Source organism: Jaculus jaculus, chromosome 14 (genome assembly GCF_020740685.1).
Source record: "Jaculus jaculus isolate mJacJac1 chromosome 14, mJacJac1.mat.Y.cur, whole genome shotgun sequence".
In the NCBI taxonomy this organism is placed as follows: domain Eukaryota; kingdom Metazoa; phylum Chordata; class Mammalia; order Rodentia; family Dipodidae; genus Jaculus; species Jaculus jaculus.
The window spans coordinates 50,058,670-50,082,577 of NC_059115.1; the positions used below are offsets into that span (position 1 = coordinate 50,058,670).

The 23,908-nt window shown below is 41.6% G+C and overlaps 1 protein-coding gene across 9 annotated transcripts in view; it reads right to left on the reverse strand.

The window, feature by feature from the left end:
- Mitf (melanocyte inducing transcription factor) overlaps positions 1–23,908 on the reverse strand; it is a 250,628-nt gene that overhangs the window by 83,773 nt on the left and 142,947 nt on the right. For 5 of the 9 annotated variants that reach the window (XM_045134293.1, XM_045134292.1, XM_004651515.3 and 2 more), the window contains exon 2: positions 2,481–2,730. In XM_045134293.1, coding sequence (XP_044990228.1) covers positions 2,481–2,730 — 250 coding nt within the window. Of the gene's footprint in view, positions 1–2,480; positions 2,731–19,685; positions 19,793–23,908 lie in introns of those variants that run through there. The other 4 variants (XM_004651517.2, XM_004651516.2, XM_045134291.1 and 1 more) reach the window with 3 other exon arrangements.

Below are 23,908 nucleotides of genomic sequence, written 5' to 3' on the forward strand. Positions count from 1 at the left end.
ATTATAAGAGGAAAATAAGGAGCACCTATCTTTCCTTTATATCTCTATAATGTATTTTCATACAAACACTTAAAAATTAAAGTACTAAGATGTCAAGAACCTGAAGTAATCACAAACATAATATTGTCCTTAAAATTTTTATTTGAATTTCTTAGTATGTTGCCTTTGATAAATGAAATCATGTTTTTTTTTTAATTTGGTCTTTTATTTAAAAGTATGGAGGAGGCTGGAGGGATGGCTTAGTGGTTAAGGTGCTTGCCTGCAAAGCCAAAGGACCCAGGTTCATTTCCCCAGGACCCATGTTAGCCAGATGCACAAGGGGGCGCACGTGTCTAGAGTTTGTTTGCAGTGGCTGGAGCCCCGATACACACATTCTCTCTCTCTCTCTCTCTCTCTCCCCTATCTCTCTCTCCCTTTCTCTCTGACTAATAAATAAATAAAAATTTACAAATAAAAAATAAATTAAAAAAAGCATGGAGGCTTATATAAGTACCTATCATATCTAGCCAGACTATTATGCCAGTAATTTCTTCTTTACATTTATAAGATATACTTTGCTCATTTATATAATTAAAGAATTAAATCATAGAATTCAAAAAGAGATAGTCTATTTAGCATGAAATATAAATCTAGCAATTGTTCCTTGCTTTGGCTTACTATATCTTCGAGTTTTAATATATTTGCAGTATAACTTTTGCCATTTTTCTGGCATTCCTCAGTTGGTAGCTGCAGCTCAATCCAGTGTTACCAGAATAAGCATCATACAATGAAACATACATCATTCAAATTATTTAATAAAGTTCAAAAATGACAACTTTTAAGCACTTAGAAATCATATTGAATTTTAAAATAATACAGCAATAGTATTTCTACACATTTTGGTGGGCTGTTTCTCTACCATCCCAAATAATTTCCCAAGAGGAAAACTAATTTCAATTAACTATAGTTCAATATACTATTAAGCATCACCTTCAAAATAGATAATCTCTAACAGCCTGAATCTACATCTTCACCTCTAAAAACTACCTTTATGGGTTAAAAATGTCAAGAGTATAGTGACTACAACAGGTACATTTCTCATCTGGTCTAGCTTAATTTGGATAAATTTAAATAAACTAAGGTACATACAAAACAACTACAGTTCTTGCAAACACAAAGCAATTTAAATCATAAATCCGTAACAACTTAAAGAGTGATTATTCCTTATTTTCACTCAAGAAGAATGAAAGAGTCTAGTATAATGTGTTCTATCTGTTAAAAATGCTCTTACTTCATGGGAAGTGGGAGGAGAGCAAAAGAGCTATTACTGGTGGCAACAGAATTTCAAAACCCACATTAAAGAAAAATTACATTTAATTAAAATTGAAATAAAAATTTAAACTATGTGGTTATTCAGTCTTCACAAACTTTGGCTGTTTTCTTGATCATAGTGCCACTGTTTTGTCACACTTTGCAAATAAAAGATACTAGAGCTTAAAATTGTTTTTTTAAGAATTCCTTTCCTACTCCTGGTAAGGACCACAGATTGCTTCCTGATTAGACTCATCACCCCTCTATTTGCTTGAATTGTAAACTTTAAAAAGGGAAAGATTTTTTTTTTTTTTTCCTGAGCACACAAGTGATTGTAAAGACCAACAATGGATCAGCAGTGGGGAGCATTCATATTGTTTAATGAAGTGGAACAGTTGGGGTCTTCAAAATGAATCAATTAGGTGAGTGGGCAAGAAAATAAAAATATGTATGCTTCCCTACTTTTTAAATTTCTCATGATCCAGTCATATGTATGAATTGAAATGATTATCATGAAACAAAGAAACTCCCATGATACGGAAGACACGTGTGAGGTAGAGTTCTATTCTTAGACTTGTTACAACTTCCCCTAGTAATTAGGAAGCTATATGTCCCTAACAGAATGGTGCTAACAAGCTCCTGCAGTTTCTCTGCTAGCAAGAAATCAAAGACCCAAGCAGACAACGCACTTCAGTAAAAGGATTATGAAGTCGGTTATTAAAGAACAGGATACTTGACGACAATCTTATACCTGAAGAGACTTCCGAAACAGTTGGCTTCTATGGCCAAATAGAATTTAATAACTGAAACACAAAGTTAGAGTAAACCCGTGGAACGGATTAGAGAAAGAATATACACATGTCATTAGAGGAAGCCTGTTGCAGATTAACTTGTATGTTTTAAACTATTCCCAAAAGAAAGATGGAAAGATGTCATTACAACAAACAACAGTTCCTACCTGAGATGGCTCATGGAACAGTTCCCACCCTTTATAGAAGATTCCCATTACTCTTAAAGTTAATTGATCTCTTTCTTTTAAAATACAAAGTCCCATAAGAACCAATGGGGGTGACACAAACAAGTCCAATAAATGGGCTAATACCACCAAGTACACGTTCAGATGAATAAGACACCTACAAAGCGGAGAAAGGCCAGGGCTCAGTCCAGCCCCAAGAGTGACACTCACGTACCTTAAGGACTTCCATTGGCACCTGGGTGGCAGAGGGAAGGGTGGTGGGCACGCTGACGTTTATAGCCGGAGTCTGGCTCACGGGCCCTCTCTGTGGCATGAACTGGGCCGCCTGCAGCTTCTGCTGCTGCTCCCTGCGCTCCTGCTCCTGCATCTGCTCACGCATGAGTTGCTGGCGTAGCAAGATGCGTGATGTCATGCTGGAGGAGCTTATCGGAGGCTTGGAGGCCCCAGGATGCTCCGTGGAACTGCTGTGGAAAAGCAGAAGGCACACAGTGTTTAGTGCCCTAATGAGACCCTTCGCCTGCATCCTGGGCTATCCTAAATAGCACCCAACTATGAAGCAAGCCTGCATAATATAATCAAGGCGCACAACGGCACGCCACATAATTGGAAAGCAAGAGGAGATAGGGTTTTTATCATTAGTTGTTGAATTAAAAGAAGCGAGGCTGATTGCATCTAGGCATTTGTATCAAGCCATTTAATTTTTTTTTTTTTTTTGGCATTTTATAGGACACGTAACTCAAAACCACCAAATATAGTGCAGTGACAAGAAGCCACACATCTTAACAGTACCCAGGTTTCCAAATATAAAAATAAATGATGTTTTTTGAAATAGCTGCATCTAACCAAATAAGGACTTCTACCTGCTATCTAAACTCCTTGAAGATGTCTAGTATGTTTACTAATAAGTCATTATGATCATGAGGAAAGGTGTCCTAAATCATCAATCAAAGAAGCATTTTGACTAGGATATTAACACTGAATTCAACCTCAATCCTTAGACAAAAGGGCAGGAGAAAAACCGGCTTTCCAATCCAATTCTCCTCCTTCCGATTTTTTCTGGGTGCTCCTCCTTCTGACCCTTCCTGTCCTGCCCATGGCAATGAGGGCTCAATACATCCCCTTTAGACTCACTTTTTGTTGTTGTTGTTTTGGTTTTTTGGTTTTTCAAGGTAGGGTCTCACTCTAGCTCAGGCTGACCTGGAATTCACTATGGAGTCTCAGGGTAGCCTCGAACTCACGGTGATCCTCCTAGCTCTGCCTCCCGAGTGCTGGGATTAAAGGCGTGCGCCACCACGCCCGGCTTAGACTCACTTTTAATGATCTGTGAGTCACTCTACTCACAATTATCTAAAACACTTAAGCATTAGCCATAAGGTAACAATAAAAGAATTCCCATTTCCCCTTGATCAAGCTTTTGGTTGCTTTTCTGGTCAACTCCATAATATTGACAAATAATGAACCTTTCTCAGCCTCAGTTGCCATACAGAATAGAAGGATAGCAACAGCTTTTACCCACTACCCATTTATAAAAGTTGCACATGGTTTTTCCGTTACTATTGGACCATTTATCACTGAAATCCCTTCCTCCTAGGGATGTTGTGAGAATTATATAAAACAGTGCCCAAACCGCACCCCAAGAAAAGTTCATGGTCACGATTTTTCTTATCAAGTAGTCCTGTGTTACTAACTAAACTATAATTCAAGGCAAATAGTTTAAAACCTCGGAGCTGGGAAGAGAAAAAGGGGGGAGCATTTGAGAAAATATTCACTTGAGTTTGCTGAGTTTCCTTGAGTACAAAAGCCACTGGTCTCACCTTCCCAACAAAGCCAAGTGGAAACCTTGAAGCCCCTTACCATCCCTGTGAACTCCTTGAAAACAGAAACCTCACACTCTACAAGTAAGAGAGCATGTTGTAGGAAAACCACACAGTATGAAAGTTATGCTAGAAGTTTCACTACAGAACAATGACTGGGTGAATTACAGTCATTCACTAGTTTTGTAATGCTATGTGCCCATGAAAAATGGCCTAAAATATATTTACTGATGTTAATGAAGCCATACTATTAACAAAGTCTTAAAAGCCAGATGAAAAATAACACTTTAAGCTGGGCGTGGTGGTGCACACCTTTAATCCCAGTGCTCAGGAGGCAGAGGTAGGAGGAGCGCCATGAGTTCGAGGCCACCTTGAGTCTCCACAGTGAATTCCAGGTCAGCCTGGGCTAGAGAGAGACCCTACCTCAAAAAAACAAACAAAAAAAAAATTAAAAACTTTAAGAAGAATACAATTAAAAGAGAAAATATGGTTACAACAAGAAAAAGTATAATGATGATGCTGTATTATGCCCCTTTAAGGGAATAATGTTTTCACCAAGCTTTAAAAGAAAATGTATTAATTCAATTTGATTCAGAAATTTCTTGATGGACAATTTTTCTAAATAAACAACTCAATGCAGGAGGATGGGCATTTGCAAAGGTCTTTATAAATTGCAAAATATCCTGAATCACCTACGTGCCCCCAAAATGTGAGAACAGTTAAGTACAGTATAATATATGAATGCAATGAAACTACCCATTTTTTTAAATGTACATGTATACAGCTGCATTTGCCTCTACACAAATGTTTGTTACTGTTTTCATCAATCTCTCTGGGAATGTTTGGACCTGACAGGCTCTGAATAGTATGACCACTTATTTATAAAAGTATCGAACGGGATACAAAAGTGCACTGACAGCGTGATTTAAAGCAGCGTGGCAGGCTCACGTGCACACACACACAGTGCTGAGCAGGGATTGCGTGCAGATGCAGCTGCCCAAGAGGGCGCGTAAACATAGGTAAATTTAGCTTTCACTTTTCTCTTGGACTGTAATAAAGTGTTAATACTTGATCAGCTAAATGAAGACTATGACAAAATGACTTGGATGACCAAAGTCACCACTTGACTAGATGGAGACTGGATGCATTATAAGCACCATGCTAACAATAAAATTGGAACATGTTGAATTAATCCAGCACATCAGTTCTCTCAGCAGTCTTGAGCACTCGAGCTATCTTTTCTCCACTGTTGTCTTCCCACATTTCCCATATATATACAACACAGGAAAACTGAGCAGTGTCAACACCTTCCTCACTATCTTAACATCATGTGTCCATCCATACAATGAAGATTTTCCCTAGTCACTGCTCTGGCCATGTGAACCAATCTATTCATTTGCAAAGTACCTACTAAAAGAGCATCAGAAGAAAATATATTTTTCCACTTTTGAGTCTGTGTCCCAAGCTCAAATGTACTTTTCTAAGCCAAGAAAAGAAGGGAGGGAGCTATTCAAAAATAAATAAATAAGTGGTCATACTATTCAAAGCCTGTCAGGTCCAAACATTCCCAGAGGGGTTGATCCTTTTGATAAAAACAGGAGCAAACCTTTGTGCAGAGGCAAATGCAGCTGTGGCATAATCGCACTAATTAACTGCACAAGGCAGGTCACTGGCCGTGATACGAGGGGGAAAATCCTTTCAATTAACAGTAAAGCATTCCAAAGACACATCAGAATTACTAGTTAGCAAGCCCACTAAGGTTTCATACTTCACGGGCAGCAACATCATCATTTCCAGTATTTTCTGCAATAACCCCATCAGGAAAAGAAAATGATGCAGACCTATACAATAGACCAGTACAAGTAGGTGGATAGCCTATTAAAGCAGCTATATATAGCAAATGAGTTTACTATCTGTAAAAAGGTATTAAAGCTCAGCTAATTGACAGTTTCAACACATGGAGTGAGGGGGTAAAGAGCAAACACTGGAGCCACGCCACTGCGCACGCATGCACGCACGCACACACACACCCTGCAGGCGACTTCCACATTGTGCAACGTGACTCCCAGATCCTCAACGTTGCTCATCGTCTTTCAAGCACTGAGTTCTCTCTTAGAAATAAATGAATCTATAACGCTTGCCTCACAAAGAGGAAGATAAAGAACCACAAAAAAAAGGACAAAATAAACACAATGTTTTAAGCTCAGAATTGAGATCTGTATGAAAATATTCTAGCTAATATAATGGTCATTACTAAAAAAAAAAAAAAAAAGAGGGGGCTTGGGAGGTGGCTGAGTGGGTAAGAGTATGTGCTGCAAAAGCACAAGGCCCTGAGTTCAATCCCAAGGACCCATGTAAAAAGCCCAGGATGGTTGCACATGCCTGTAGCCTGAACACTGATGAGGGACAGATAGGAAGATGGCCGGCTGAGTGTTACTAGTCAGCCAGTAGAACCAAAAATGGAGAGTACCTTGGTCAGGAAGGGACTGTTTCAAGGGCATAGAGTGAAAGACAAAGGACACCTGACGTCTACCTCTGGCTCTGCATACGTGTGCATGGGGCACAAGCATCTCCACACACGCGTACCTATACCACCGAAACATACAGCACACCAGCACACACACAGGAAAACAAGGTCTTGACATGGGAGTAGCCAATGGAAAATAAGCAGAGATGTCCAAATGTGTTTAATTTTTAAAGCTAACTGAACTCATCCTTGAGTCCACAAATCTCAACTCTGCCTAGATAATCCTAATTCCATGAGTCTGATTCCTTTTAATCAGATTATAAAAAGGTCACTGATTCAACAAATATTTGCTGCCAGGTGCTGGGAATACCTGGTGTCTACATTCACACTGTAAAGACACGGCCACATTAATTCTCCTGAGATATCTTCATATTAAGTCAATTATCTGGATTACTGGACTCTGATCTACTTCCACATGGAAGGTGTGTATCTCTCCCTCAGAATGGAAAACCCACTGGCACCCCTCCCCAACCCTGCCTCCACATACAGCTTCTCCAGCATTATCCTTGCCCCATACTGGTGAAGGAGGGCCGCCAATTGGACTCAAGTTCTAGCTTAGCCACTGCTGAGGAATGTGTTCTTTAATGAGCCACTTGACCTCTCTGAGCTTCTCCAAAATCTACCCCCTAGAAGCACTGCAAGGACTGGGTGAGCCAATGCTGGCTTAATTAAAGTTCTCAACACTGCAGCTGGAATGCAGCATACATGTAAGGTGGCCATGAAATGTGACCCCTGTTTCCACTTTTATTGCTGAATTTACATTTTTTAACCAGCAAAGGCTCCTGCTTTGTGAAGGCACAGGCTACTGGACAGGATCTCTGGATTTCTGGCATATTCTTAAATCTAAATCCTTTATTCTATTGCATCAACCAACCACTTAAAAATATCACAAGTTCCATCAGATCTAATACTCTGCTACCTCACCTACACCACCTGACCAGCCCTCACATAACAGGGATGCCAGAATTCCTGTGGAAGACCATGAAAATCAGCCTCTGGCCTCAATATCACTACCCTGCAAGGCAGAAATCTAGTCAGGAGTCCAGGAAGCACAAAGGCTGAGGGAACCACAGAACTCTTCCCTGAGTTCCCTTCAGGTCATCACATAGAGCACAACGATTATATGAAATCGCCTGCGATCGTGCCCAGGTAGTCCACCCCTCTGCTCATTGCTTTGCCTTATTTATAGAGTATTTAATACATTTGACCCTCCGCACTGTGGTGAGACCGAGATAGCTCAGTTACTAAAGTGTCCGTCATGCAAGCATGTCAGGTTCACATTAAGTAAAATAAAATAAAAACAGGCACTCGTTTATAGTCTCAGTTGCAAAGAGGCAGAGATAAATGGGGGCCTGGGGATCCCTGGTCAACAAGTCTAGCCTACTTGGTGAGCTCTAGGCCAATGGGATACCATGTCTCAAAAAAAAAAAACAAAAAAAAAAAACCCTCTGCTGGGCGTGGTGGCGCACGCCTTTAATCCCAGCACTAGGGAGGCAGAGGTAGGAGGATCGCGCCATGAGTTCGAGGCCACCCTGAGACTCCATAGTGAATTCCAGGTCAGCCTGAGCCAGAGTAAGACCCTACCTCGAAAAAAAAAAAACCCTAGATGGTACCTGAGGAATGACCCCAAAGATTAATTTATGGCCTACACACACACACACACACACACACACACACACACAATCCACTTGCACATACATGAATAGGTACACACACACAGTACAAATAAAAAGAAATAAAAAAATTTTAAAGCCTGGCATGATGACGAGAAAAATTAGTGATATATCAAACAATGTATATGCTACTTCTTTTTGATGAAAAAAAAAAATCTTGACAAGCCTGAAAACGTGGATCAGGGGAAGTGCATCTTACAAGTTTAAGCAATCCCTGCCTCACTCTGGGTACATGACAGTTCTGTCAGGATGGAGGGAGAAGAGAATTCAACCTGCAATTTCTCATGAGATCTAAAATAAGAATCCTAGGGGGAAAAAAATCAAGATCCCTCTGGCCATGCAGCTGAAAACATTTGAGTGTAGCCTTTGCTTGCAATGAGATATGAAGATCTTGTCAGAAAGCCACAAAGGCTGGGAACCCACATACACAGTGGAGACCCGGGAAGGCCTAAGGATATTAACTTCATGTACAGGTATGGAAGCTGCACCACCACAAGGAGGCTAAGCTACAGGGGATTCTGGATGCAAAAAGCTGGTTTTATGAAAACCGGCAGAGAATCTTGTTTAAAGTGAGAATGCCTGATTCCCTTCTTGCGAATTCTAACTGCAATTCTAGTATGGTCCAGCAGTCAACAGGTCTGTAAGAGTTTTCCAGCTCAGAGCTAAGAATATGGCTTATTTGCCAGGGTATATTCGTAGCAGGCACAAAGCCCTGGGTTTCATTGCTAGGGCCTCATTAACTGCTTGTGATGCTGCCAGCACTCAGGGGGCAGAAGTAAGACGACAAGAGGATCAGAAGTTCATGGTTTGCCTCAGGTACCTAGCAGGTTCAAGGCCAGCCTGGGCTATATAAAACACTGTGTCAAATACAAAACAACAAAAACTCTAAATGATTCTTATACTTCACTATGTTTAGAAAGTAACAATAAAACAGAAAAGATCACAGATCTGTTTAGCATGAGCTCTGTGAAATGAACCTCATGTCCAAAGAAATTCATATTCCACTGCCCATCTCCGAATGCCATGGCAGCCCCTGAGGAGTCTCAGATAGCAAAGACACCATGTGGACAGGATGGATAGAAAGGAAATCTTGACTTGCCCCTGGAAAACGTGCTGTGAAACCAAATGGAAGCCTGATGCTTACTCTCAACTAAAGGGTCCCAAGGAACTTTGATGCTCCAACCTTTCAATTCACTGGCAAAAAGCAATTAAGAATCTTTTCAAAATCCTTTTTGTTGATACCTCATAGCTGAGAAGCGGCTATTTTTTTTAATGATAGTCATATAGTCAAACACTTGAGAGGGACCAGTATATTACGTCTATTATCTCGTTCTTTCCAAGATGGTTCAGAGATACTTTTGTCAACACATCAAGGGGAAGTGAGTTGGAAAGTAGTGATGGCTCAGTAGGCAAAAGGTTTTCTGTATAAGCATCAAGACCTGAATTCGGACACAAAACATCCACATCAATGCTGGGTGAGCATGGTGGTTTGTCTGCAATCCCAGGACTTAGGAGGCACAGACAGGATTATTCCAAGGACAAGCTAGCCCGTTAGACTAGCCAAACGGGCAACCTCTCAGCTCAAGTGTGAGGCCCTATCTCAATCAATAAAGTGAAAGCTCATCAAGAAAAACCATAGCAACTTCTGGCCACATGTCCACACACAGGCAGAAGCAGGTACCAATATGTAACTATATCACCTCTTGCTATACTGACTATATAGCTGGGAAGAAAGACATGTGGATGGAAAGTACTAAGTATCACACACAGCTGGGTATCAAACACTGAGACCTCCAATGCTTCTGCTGTCACCAAACTGGATTTTTAGGGGACAAGAGAAAGAATGAACATCTGTCCAGATGCCCGGTTATACTGGAAAATTTAGCAAGTTATATAATAAATACTGTTGGGTTTCTTGTGCAAGGAAAAGAAAAAGATTTGCAATACGCAACATGCCTTTTTCTCCTTCGCTTTTCTTTTGGTTTCTCAGTTTTTCAAGCTATGGTCTTGTTCTAGCTCAGGTTGATCTGGAATTCATTCTATAGTCCCAGGGTACCCTCAAACTCATGATGATCCTCCTACCTCTGCCTCCCAAGTGCTGGGATTAAAGGCATGTGCCACCATGCCTGGCCTTTTGTAATCTTCAAGTAGTATGTGATTAGTTTTTACAGACAAGATTCTTGTGGGCATTTGGTTCACTGTGATATCCAAACTGGACAGTCCCCATCTTTGGAGATGTGTACCTTTCACTGCATGAAATAAAGAAAACTTTTTCTAAAATTCAGTCTTATAGACTTGAACATGACATTATCATTTCCCTAACACCAATACCAAACTATCTGTAGAAAATGGAGACCATCTGTTTAGCAATGTTCATATTTTTTAATCCGGACCTTGAAAAGGTACCAGGAAAAAAGTAATGCCCATAACTCATTAGATCATGAAAAAAAATAAAAATAACAGGTAAGAACTAGGGCGATAGTTCAGCTGGTAAAGTGCTTGCATTGTAAGAATGAAAACCTGAGAACTCATGTATTCCAATTGCTGTATTCGAGAGGCAAAAACAGGCAATCACTGGGGTTCAGTGGCAGCCAATCGAGCCTAAATGAGAAACTTCAAGCCAATGAGATAGCCTGTCTCAAAAAAGATGGATGGCGCTCCTGAACAAGGATACTTGAAGCTGTCCTCCAGCCTCCACACTCACATGTATGTTTACTCACATGCACCTGCACATACATATGTACCTGTGCACATATGAACCTGTGTACCCATATATAAGCATGCATATTAAAAAATCTAAGGGGGGTGCTGGAGAAATAGCTTAGCAGTTAAGGCACTTACCTGCAAAGCCACAGGACCCATGTAAGCCAGCTGCACAAGGTGGCACATGCGTCTGGAGTTTTTTGCAGCAGCTGGAGGCCCTGGTGCACCCATTATCTCTCTCTCTCCTACTCCTTTCTCTCTTCTCTTTCTCTCTCCCCCTTTTCTCTCTCTCAAATAAATAAATAAATAAATGTATCAACATTCTCCGAAGGACAGTTCAAGGAGATTGTTCCCTAAGGTGCAGGAAAAACAATTAGAACATATTCATTATATTTGTTTTACTCATCCTTTTCTTTTCAATTTTTGTATAAGTTAGCATATTCGGTATGTTACCACAGCAGCAGGTTTATGTAATTGATGAAGACCCATGCACGGCCATGCCCAGCATTTTATATGAATTCGAGAGAATTGAATTTGGTGACTCGGGCCCAAGAAGCCCTCGTGTTTAAACAGCAAGTGCTCCTACCCACTCAGCTATCTCCCAGCCCAGGAAAACTCTGCCAGGAATTTTCACACCAGATTTTGTAGAAGTTGGTATCTTCACTGCTCCTCCAGTATCTCCTGCTCTTATAGACTTCCAAGGGTACCATCAATCTCTTATTAAGAAATAATTTACATCAAGTAAAAGAATTTCACTATTTCTTTTGTGTTACTGCCTCAACTGCTCTCCACTGTTTAGCAGCCACTGGGGGTTATTGATACTCAGGCACTTTTTGAAGGCATTTGCCTCAGAAAGGCAGAGGCCCCTAAACAGGAAACATGTTCTCCAGTTCTCACTTACTCTGTCCACGCATGCCACACCACTTACACCTCACAGCTATACTTTAAAAGGCACTGAAAAAAAGATATTTCTTCCGTTTATCTGAAATTAATTCTGCAAATATAATAGTAATATGGTTAATACAGAAAGTTCCCTATGTTTAAAACTTGTCAATTATGTGCACAGCAGCAGCCTAAAAAATATATTTGGGGGCTGGAGAGGTGGCTTAGTGGTTAAGCGCTTGTCTGTGAAGCCTAAGGACCCCGGTTCAAGGCTCCATTCCCTAGGACCCACGTAAGCCAGATGCACAAGGGTGCACATGCATCTAGAGTTTGTTTGAAGTGGCTGGTGGCCCTGATGTGCCCATTCTCTCTCTCTCTCTCTCCGCCTCTTTCTCTCTGTCTGTCACTCTCAAATAAATAAATATAAATAAACAAAAAATTAAAAAATATATATTTGGTGTTTTTGAAAACCTTATTTGAGTCAACATGTTAATGCCATTTCTTCTCCTAGTTTACAAAAATTGCTCACATCAAAGAAATACATGCTCACAGTACAGTATGGGTTTAAAAAAGTAAATGGGGGCAGGAGAGATCGCTTAGTGGTTAAGGCACTTGCCTGTGAAGCCTAAGGACCCAGGTTCAATTCCCCATGAACCCATATAAGCCAGATGCACATGATGGCACATGTGTCTAGAGTTTGTTTGCAGTGGCTGAAGGCCCTGGTGCACCCATTCTCTCCCCCACTTCGCAAATAAATAAATATTTTTTTTAAGAAAGTAAACAGAAGGTTTACTGCTGAAGAGTGGGCAGAGAGATTATAAAAGCCATAAGAAGGGTAGAAACAGCTCCACCAGAGACAGAGGCCCTAATTACCACACACTGAACACCAATAAGCTTAGTGACGAGTGCTCACAGAAATGAGGACTGGGGAGAGGACATACTACTACCTAAGCTAAAAAATAAATTAATTTTTAAAAAAGAAATTCCATTGACAAATAAATAAAAAGAAAAAAGGGCTGGAGGGATGGCTTAGCGGTTAAGGTGATTGCTTGCAAAGCCAAAGGACCCAGGTTCAATTCCCCAGGACCCAAATTAGCTAGATACACAAGAGGGCACATGTGCCTGCAGTGACTGGAGGCCCTGGAGCACCCATTCTCTCTCTCTCTCTCTCTCTCTCTCTCTCTCTCTCTCTGTCAAATAAAAAAAATATTTTAAAAATAAGAAAAAAGTCATCCACTAAAAGTAACACATACAGCATGGCACAATGCCCCACCTCAAGTAAGTCTGAAAATTGTGTATGTTTTTTAAATCCCAAACTAGAAAAATCTAACAACAAAATTCACATATAAGTGTGAAAACAATTGGAAGGAGGTTTTGTTTGGTTTGGTTTGGGTTTCGAGGTAGGGTTTCACTCTAGCCCAGGCTGACCTGGATTCACTATGGAGTCTCAGGGTGGCCTTGAACTCACAACGATCCTCCTACCTCTGCCTCCCGAGTGCTGGGATTAAAGGCGTGCACCACCACACCCGGCAGAGAAGGAGGTTTTTTAAAGGCAGAGAGCCTACTCAGATAATTGTCCTAGTCACATGGCGTGTGCAGTCACCTGTCTAGACAACACTGTAGCAGGCTGCGCAGAGCACCACACTTTGGATTTGCCCTAACGTAACTGTGGCTGGATGCCACACCTGCCACCCTGCGAACTTCACGAGGCTGCGCTGCAGTGCAAAGGTCCACATCAGCCATGAGGAGCAGCAAGCAACCTTCCCTGCAGCTTGGGGAGCTGCTCCTGCTGCCAGGCGGGGAAATGTGAGCGGAGCCAGCCTGGCCAGGCAGCGCATCCAGCCCCGCGCCCCGGGAACTACTTCAGAGAGGGTCTTGTGCTATAAAACCATAAGCTAAGAGGAAATACTGATGGGTTTAAGGTAACCTCTTTGAAGTCCAGACAGCTGACAGGAGACGAAGCTGGAATTTGAGCCTGTCAGAGGAAAGCGTCAAACTGGATGGGACAGCAATGAGACATGAGGAGAAGAGGACTGAGAAGGAAAACCAAGGGAGAGAGCAGTGTGTGGATGCACCAGGCATCTGGACCACGCCAGCCCCGAGGGCTTCGGGACATGCGACCAACCCCAGACACGGATTCAGAAAGGCCAGACCCGGGCTGCAGAAATGGCTCAGTGGTATGAAGACTATTGCTCGCGGGCTGGAGAGATGGCTTAATGGTTAAGCGCTTGTCTGTGAAGCCTAAGGACCCCAGTTCGAGGCTCAATTCCCCAGGACCCACATTAGCCAGATGCACAAGGGTGCACACGCGTCTGGAGTTCACTTGCAGTGGCTGGAAGCCCTGGTGCACCCAATCTATCTTTCTCTCTCTCTCTCTCTCTCTCTCTCTGCTTCTTTCTCTCTCTGTCTGTCGCTGTCAAATAAATTAATAAAAATAAACCAAAATAATAAAGACTGTTGTTCACAAAGCCTGACTGCTCAGGCTCCAGTCCCCTGCATCTACATGAAGCCAGAGGCACAGAGTGGTGCACTTATCTGGATTTGGTCTGCAGTGGCCAGAGGCCCTGGAGTGCCTGTTTTCATGCCCCCCAACACCTACAAATAAGTAATAAAATTTTTAAAAGTTTCTTAGGGGCTGGAGAGACAGCTTAGTGGTTAAGGAGCTTGCCTGCAAAGCTGAAAGATTCAGGTTTGATTCCCCAGGACCCACATAAGCCAGACACACAAGGTGGCACGGGTCTTGAGTTTGTTTGCAGTGTCTGCACAATGCCCTGATGCTGATGCACCCATTCATTCTCTCTTAAATAAATAGTTTTTTTGTTTGTTTAAAAAAAATAAAAAGAATGGCCAGTGTATCACTTTTTCTTTTTTTCTTTTCTTTTTTTTGGTCAATGCCGATCTGATAAGTCCTAGAATCCCACAGCTGGCTTCTGTGAGGTTTCAGGTATAAACTGGGCATAGTGGAACATGACTATAACCTCAGCACTCAAGAAGTAGAGGTAGGAGGATTGCTGTGAGCTCAAGACCAGCCTTAGCTATTATAAGACTCTATCCTAAAAAATAAAATGAAACAAACAAGTTAATAGCTCTGCAACAAAAAGATTATTAATGTGTTGACCTAAGTTTAAAATTAAAACAATGTACCCCTTGCATATCCCTTATCCAAAATGGCTGGGTTTCAGATGCCTTCCAATTTTGGAATGTGTGTGTACGTGTGTGTGTGTGTGTGTGTGTGTGTGTGTGTGTTGTGCAATATCCCTTTATCCAAAATAGTTAGGTTTCAGATGACTTCCAAATCTGGAATATTTGCATTTATATGTAATGTAATATATTCAGGATAGAACCAAAGTCCACATATGAAAGTAGTTTGTTGCACACGTACCATCTCATAACACAAAGCAGACGTCACTTTGTACAGTACTGTTCATGCTCCCTTGTGATTCCTCACAAGGGGCCATGTCCAGGTTTTGTACTTGTAGCATCAGGTCAATGCTCAAAAAAATTTTGGATGTCAAACTAGGGATGTTCAGACTATAGTATCCACTTTCCTGCCCTCCCCTTGTTTTAGGAGAAACAGATTCCCCACTACATTTCCCAGCTTTCCAGAGATGGTTACATGCCTAATCCATCCATATAAAACCAAGGCTGGTGAGATGGTTCAGTGAGAAAAGTACTTAACTGTAAAAGCATAAGTATCTGAATTCAAATCCCATGTAAATCAGAAATCAGAGCCCATGTAAAAAAGCCAGGAGTGATGCCACCATGCCTGCATTAAGAAGGGAGGTGGAGACAGGAGACTCGAGTGGAAGCATGTAGGCCTGTTAGCCTGGTAAATGCGGCAGTGAACAAGAGACCCTGCTTCAATGTGCAGTGAGGACGGACACCCCAAAGCTGTCCTCTGGTTTCTACAGGCACGCTGCAGCATGTGCACAACCACGCTCACACATATGGACATGCACCATACACATGCACACCCCAAATTGTCAGTGCTAGAGAGAAGGCTTAGCAGTTAAGGTGCTTGCCTGCAAAGCCAAAGAACCCAGGTTCAATTCCCCAGGACCCATGTAAGCCAGATGCACAAGGTGGTGCATGTGTCTGGAGATTGTTCGCAGTGGCCTGAGGCCCTGGCACACACATATTCATATTCTCTCTCTCTCTCAAATAAATAAATAAATTAATTAATATATTAAAAGAAAGAATGTTATGTAGTACTTCCAAGAAACCTCTTTGAAAATATAATCACTTTGAACCATCCACCATCATGTCTCTTTTAATGTAGCAACAATGGCTGGAGTCCTAAGAGACACTGGACCACGAGGATGTTATGGACTTAAAGGTGAAATACACACACACACACACACAGACCTCTCTTCTCTCAATGATGTAACTCATTCCTCTTGGTCATAGAGAATCAGGGGTGTGTGTGTGTGTGTGTTTCCTTTCTGCTTGTGCACATGTGTATGTTTAACATGGTAGGTGTCTGTGTGTGCTATGGTGTGTGTGGTTTATTCACATGCCTTGGCAGCACCCCAAAACTCACCTGTGGTGGCTAGAGCAGAAAGTTGGGTGTCCTGCTCCTGTCCATTCTCATTTGAACCAGTCTCTTGAAATCCTGAAGCTTGCTGTTTCCCCAAAACCTGGCATGTGCCCTAGTCTCTGCTCTACTTTGTGGGACTGGGGTTACAGGCGCACACGGCCACACCCAGCTATTTACCTGGGGTCTGGAGATTCAGACTCTGGCAGTTTCAAGCCCCCATGGGCCCTCATGCATGTGCAGGAAGCACACTTAACCACTGAGCCATCTTTCCAGGGTTAGCATGTTATATTCATGCTATAGATTACCCCCGAAAAAAAAAGGCAAGATAAATGTTGTTCAAGATGTAAATTTAGTATCCTTCTTTTAACAAACATTCCACATTATAGAATCATGTGCTACTAGAATTTTAGTTTGGGAGGACATTCAACTTAAACAATCTGCTTGAATTACAAGTGAACAAGTACTATGACCTGTAGGAAACCTATTGGATTTGCTTAATTGTAAGAGACACTTTGGACCACAGTCCAAGATTTCTGAAATCAGGAATTTACAATCAGTGAACTACGCAGTAGCAATTTCCCTTCCCCAAAACGCCAACCACAAGGTCAACAGCAAATCACTGAGAAAAACATTTAATAATTTAACAATAATATGTATATAAATCTATTATGCTTTGAGAAATCTATTTTATACACACACACACACACACACACACACACACACACATCTCAGTATGCACACTAACCATGTTTTTTCAAAAGCTCAACCTAGGAATGAGTAATTCAGAAAACCAGAGATAAAGAAACCTACTTAGCACAAAAGTAGAGAAAGAAATAGCAAGCCACTTAATAGCTCAAGTGATAGTATATCAAATATAACAGGCAATACAACTGGCCTTGGATCAAGGACACCTGGATTCCAGTTCCAACTCTGTCATTTCTCAGCTGTATGACTTGGACAGGTTTCTGCACACTCAGACCTTAGTTCTTCCATCGGAAAAGTGGTGATATCACAAAGCTGCTGTAAAAATGTGCTACTACACTTAATATGCCAAGAATGGAGACCACAAACAATGTGGACAGGGAGCAAAAGCCACAACAAACTCATTCACACTGTAGTTTAATTCCAGAAATAGTATCCTCTGAACATCCTAATATAAAACAAGGGAAAACTGAAGAGTGATTTTCAAGACAAGAGAAGTACAGGAGGTAGAGAGAGAGTTTGGTCAGTAAAGCAGGTACTTGCAAGCAACCACAGGACGTGTGGTCCAATCCTAGAACCCACATAAAATGATGGGTGTCATGATACTTGCATATTTTCGCAGCAGACACTGAGTGAGAAGGCAGACACAAGAACATCCCTGGGGCTTGCTGGACAGCTAATAGAGCCTAATTTTGATGAACTCCAAGCCAGTGAGAGACATTATCTCAAGAAAGATGCACAGCATTCCTACAGATGACCCCCAAGGTTGCACTCTGTTCTCTACATACACATGCATGCATGCTGGCACACACACATGGCTGCCCACATGCACACACACACATACATATACACATACATACATACATGCATGCATTTTATTAAAAAGAGAGAGAGAGAGACTCGGCAATGTTGCTTTCTGCTACAGTTTTCCTTAGCTTTCCTAAAGGAAAATATAATATAGTTAATTTTTAGGCACACAAAAACAGCTAGCCCAACAGCTAGGTGTATAAGTTTTTGTCAAAGATGTTTTCTACCAATTTCATTCAGGGTCTAGAGAACATACATTCCTATGACAAATAGTTTAGTTAATCAGGAAAAGAAACTAAAGTTAAGAATTAATTTGGATGCAAGTTGATATTTTGTATAACTACTGTCCCTTACACAGTGTCAGAAAAGTGAGTTTTATTTGGTGGTGACATCCATTAACTTGCTTAAAATGAGCACTGCAAAAAAAAAATAGCAAGTTGTAGAGTGTGTTCTTATAAGATATGAGTCATTGTGAGCAAAAATCATCTCTCCCAACTATTACCTGATTTATAAGGTAGTCATTTATAAAAATTTCTAGCATAATGATATTTCAAATACATAATGTTATACACTTTGTTCATAAAACGTTCTACCATTTTAAAGAGATGAGTAATTAAACTGTTTTAATGACACGTGGAATGAAAAAGTCTAAGTATCTATAAAGGCAAGCTTTGGCAGGAATAAAGGCACAAGGAATTAAAAATCATTTTAAAAACTCCTTTTCATAGGACTGCTTAAAGATGGATCAACTACAAATGATGGACTTTTAACCCACACTTCAATTTATGGGAGTCTTATTTTTAAGAATCAAATTCTAAAAATAGTCCTGCTAGATCTAGTATTTTTCCATTCTTCTTACCGCCTTTCAACACACCTTCATGAGCTGCAGAACAGAATGCTCTCTGACTTACTCAGAACCTCTCTCATGACCCAGGAATGCTCGGTAAATAATTATTAAGCTCCAGAGGTGCCTTTTGCATAAGTTGATTTGCTTGAATGCCTGTTCATTTAGAGACTTGGCTTTTCGTATTGCTTTTGAATCTTACTGCCTAACAGTGAAAGTAAATTGGACCTCTTATCCACTTAGCTTGTCTCCATTTTAGTATTTCTTGACTACTGCCAATTAAATTTGTTTGGTATTTCTATGCCACACAGATGATCCTAATGATGCCCAAACATTTTGTATCCCCTTTAAAGCAGAAAAAGACAATATATAAGAATGCAAATGAGATATTTATCAATGCAACTGTGACTATTCCACTGTGGGTGGGGGTGGGAAGGGCAGGGAGGAAGAGAGGGAGACATTATCGCTAAACTAAATGAATAGAGAGATAGATGGATACCACAGTGTTTGCGGTGTGGCAGCCTTGACCAGCATTACAACTGAAAGCCTGCTGTTTTCCAGAAGAAATGATTTTTCTTAATAATACAGTCAGCTGCAGCCTACCTCAGAATTCTACAGCATACTCTAACAGATTTTGTTAGGCAGCCAGGATAATTTTTTTGCCATTATTAATCTAAGGACAATAATTAAATTTAAATGAAAGGACAACAAGAAGGGGCATATTGACTCTCTCCCCTCCCCCAAATTAGTTACTGCCCTTGTCACATCCACTCACAAAAGGTTACGGCTGCAGCTGATTACAGTCATAGCCAGCATTTCTAATTCCCAAACCTTCCCTTCTTCTCTCCTCCCCCTTCCATAGAAAAAAAAAAAATGAAAAGGCCCTGATAAGTGGTCTCAGAGTAATTTCCAGAAGAAAACTCCACTTACAGATATAAGCTTTCAAAGGAGCAGGGCATGAACATCTGAAATCTAAGTGCCTCCATCTTTCTTCCTTTAAGGTGCTCTGCAAGCCCTTGGCGAGGAATGAAAGTCAAAGTTAGCTCTGGCACTGGCAGTGTCACTAGGGGTGGCTCCTGATAAGGCCCTGGAAACTCCAATCCAAACACAGCTCCACACTACAAGGGAGCCTGCTGTCTGTCTGCAACCGCAGACCTGCTTAATCCAGTACCTACAGCACCTGCAGGACAAAACGCTGCCTCACTCTGCAAAGGGGGACACTCTCCAGGACCCAGCTGGCACTGGAAATGCACACAGCAGCCGGGGGAACTTAAGGGGTGCTGATCAAGCCTTCCCCCCTGCTTAGGCTGCAGCTCAGGCCTGCGGGGAGACGTGTGTCATTAGAGAGTTGAAAGGAGAGGTACTGATGGATTTTCAATATTTTATGAACTCACAGAATCTGGATGGGAGGGGTACAGGATGGCTCCCTCTCAGGCATGAACCCGGCATGCTCTGCATCCATGTCCAGGCATGCAGTCTGGGTGTGGAAAACTGAGCACATCCTCGTACTGACAAGCTTCGGATGCACACCGCTTTTCGGACCCCCTCTTCCACCGACCCCAAGACTATGAGGACAGCTGTGTTGGCCTCAGCCTGGTGGACAGAAAGCAGACACGACTTCTATCTGTGAATACTCTCTTTCAGTCTGTGTACTTTCAGATGGTCATCCATTCACGTCTAAGCACACAGGCGTAGAAGAAGAAAAAAAAAAAAAACAGCAATACCTCGTCTCAAAGGGAAAACAGTCTAAGATGCAGATGTGACAACATCAATCGCATCAAGTACGTATGCAGTTCCTATAGACTGACGTGACACAGTTATGAAAGTGTGCATGCTCCTTCCTGCACATAATTCAAAGGTCAGAACAAAGACACCACACACTATCTAGCTGTGACCCTGGGGAAGTTACTTCACCTCTCTGTGCATCAGCGATTATCTCCAAACTAAACAGATAGAAGAAGAAAACCTGCAGTCTCTCTAAGCTGTGATACAACTCAAATTTCACAAGTTGTCTTCTTTTAAAATTTCCCTCTCATAATAGGAAATATCTAGTCAGGGGTTTCAGCCAAACAAATCCTGTCTATTCTTTTATTCATTTCTGTATTCATTCAATCTCTTATCCAATAAATACTTGTTGAATACCTACCACACTGTCCAGGACTGGGGAACCCTTAAGACTTCACAGTCCCATTGCAAACACCTATCATATTACCACCTAAATTTATGACCATGTATGTCATAACTACTACAAGGACATGGGAATATTTTAAGGTCAGAAAGGGGTTTCCTTTGGGAAGAGCCTCTGGGCTGGGTTTGGTGCACACCAGGAAGGGATGACTAAACAAATCTCCCCAGCAGTTGTCAGGACACATGGATGAGCTCTGAGGTGCGAACTCAGCAGGAGGATTTGTTGAGCTTAGAAGATACAGACTGATGGGAAAGCACGGCATTCGTCAAACAAAGCAGAGGCCAGGCCAGGCCAGATCTGGTAGCCCAGCCAGGCCACGGATTTGGTTCCAAGATGAACAAGAAACCATCCAGAGGTTGCACACAGGGGAGGGATGAGCTCACACTGGAGTTTTTAGAACTGTCTCCCTGGCTGCTTTATAGAGAACCAATTAGAAGACAGGCAATAATATTAACTACTGTAATGGTCCTGGTAGGAAGTGATGATAACCTAGGGAGATGATGCACAGGGAAAGGAGTGGAGAAAAGTGCACAGATTTTTTTTTTTGGTAAAAGTAATGACAAATAAATTGAAGAAAAGGGAGAGAAAATTAAATTGCACCAGGTCCCTGGTATAATAATCATATTTATCAACAAGTCACTGGGTACTTTTGTTTTTGATTTGTTTTTTGGTGACAAGCCACAGACATTTATTAAATGTGACACTGAGAGAAAGGGGGCGGGGACTGGCACACCAGAGCCTCCAGCCACTGCAATCAAATTCCAGATGTGTGCATACCCTTGTGTGCGTGTGCAACTTCATACATTGTGTCACCATGTGTCTGGCTTATGTGGGACCTGGAGAGTTAAACATCAGTCCTTAGGCTTCACAGGAAAGTACCTTAGCCACTAAGCCACCCCTCCAGTCCAGTCACTGAGTGCTTTATATACAGCCAGTCCTGTAATGAGAACTAGGGTAAGAAGATGACTAAAGATGATGTCCTTACCTTATGAAGGGGTTGGAGATAAGTGATTGTCTCTTAGCTTACTGTTAGACATAAATAAAAATGCAGATAATATTTCCTCACACAGTAAGCTCCCTATTAAAAATAATAGCTTGTATGGGGACTAGGAAGTCAATAAAGTGTTCATTGCACCAGCCTAAGGACCTGAGCTATATCCCAAGCACCCACATAAATGCTAAGTATGCACTTCTAATCCCAGCACTTGGGAGGTAGAGACAGGAGGATCCCTTGGGCTTGCTGGCTATCTAGACTAGACTAGTGGAAACTGGTGAGCTGAGTTCTAGGTTCAGTGTGAAGCTCTGTCTCAAAATATCTCATGAGAGTGTATCTCTCCTTAAAAAATATTTAATAAAGATAGAGAGCAATTGAAGAAGATCCCTGGTGCACACCCTATACAACAACTAATTAATTTTAAAAATAGCATTACAATTCACTGATGTGCATGTACCACACACACACACAGACACCCCCTTCCACTACCACCACCATCACCACCACTGCATATACTATACACACACATGTTCAAGGAGAAAGAAAGAGGATAGGAACTTAGTGTATGAAGTACTGCAAGGAATTCTTTTTCAGTAGACTAAGCCAAGCTTAGTCTTGCACACTCTTTCAATCTGCATTAAGTTATCTGGGTTAGTTCTATAACTAAAATGGAAAACATGTCACCTCGTTGGCTCTCAATGTGGACTGTGAAACTTGATGGTGTTAGTTCCATGTATTTGGCACAACATGGTACCTAATATTCCCCTGACATGGTCGGCCCACAGCATGGCCTGGCTTTTTATTTTAGACAGCCTGCCACCCCCAAAAGTTTTCCACTAATAAAATTATACACATACATACATACATGTTTAAGTAAAATTACTGTTAAGGGGCATGTGCCCAATGTACTTATGGCACTAGTGGTTCAGGGAATCTTCTCAAGACAGCAATGGCATGCCCACATGAAATGGACCAAAGGTTGACTTGAATCTGCACATCTGTTACCATCTGCACGTTATCTACATTTCCCCAATACTAAGACACCAACAAGCCATCACCAGTGATTCAACAAATGTCTTCTGCAAACCAGGAAGCATGCCTGTGTGGCTTACCACTATGCCCCTAGAGGACGAGCAGTCCATGGATGGATGGTCAGCATCTTTACAACGAATCAAGCTCTAGTGGCTCAGCGACTCTCTTGGATGTGTTTGCATGAGCCAGATGCAAGTCATGAGTTTGTATACATGTACCATTGGGTACGAACACACACACTTACCTGGACCCTGAATTCAAACAGAAACGAAGAGTTGGTAGCGTACATAGGAGGGTATTACAAGGAGTGTAGCAAAGAAGACCTAATGAAAATATTACCTACAGGCTAGTAGACTTCAAACCTGAGTCCTCACCCTCCACCCCAACCTAAGTTGCAGCAAACCAACCAAAGCATCAGAATTCTTACTGACTTCTTAAAAGCTGAGTCTTAACTAAAATGGCATTTGCAATAGTTAACCATCCATGCGACAGCCTCCATTTCTTTGGAAGCTAAAATGGGATCTTTGGAAAAGGAAAAATCCAATCACTACAGAAAAGAGATAAGAAGTTTTATTTATTACCCTGTCCTAAATGTAGCTCAAGAAAAGTAAAGCTCCTGCTTTATCAAAGCTCTGGATTCTTTCTTTATTTGGAGATTAAATGTTTGTTGCCCCCAAAGTGTGTTATTTTCTTACAGGCTTTCTTTAGAAAATCATTGCCTTTGTTAGTGAGCGCCTACCTCTACTCATGAGCTAGACAACACTTCACATGTCAGCACTTATTATGTAACATGCCTATGGTGACCCATGACTACCCATTGCATACAAGGTAGGAAGTGCCCACCATGTCTTACAATGCCTAGTTACCCACCAAGCCAATTGGTTCTCAAACCTGTGCTCCTATCAAAAGTACCTAGAAGCCAGTCATGGTAGAACATGC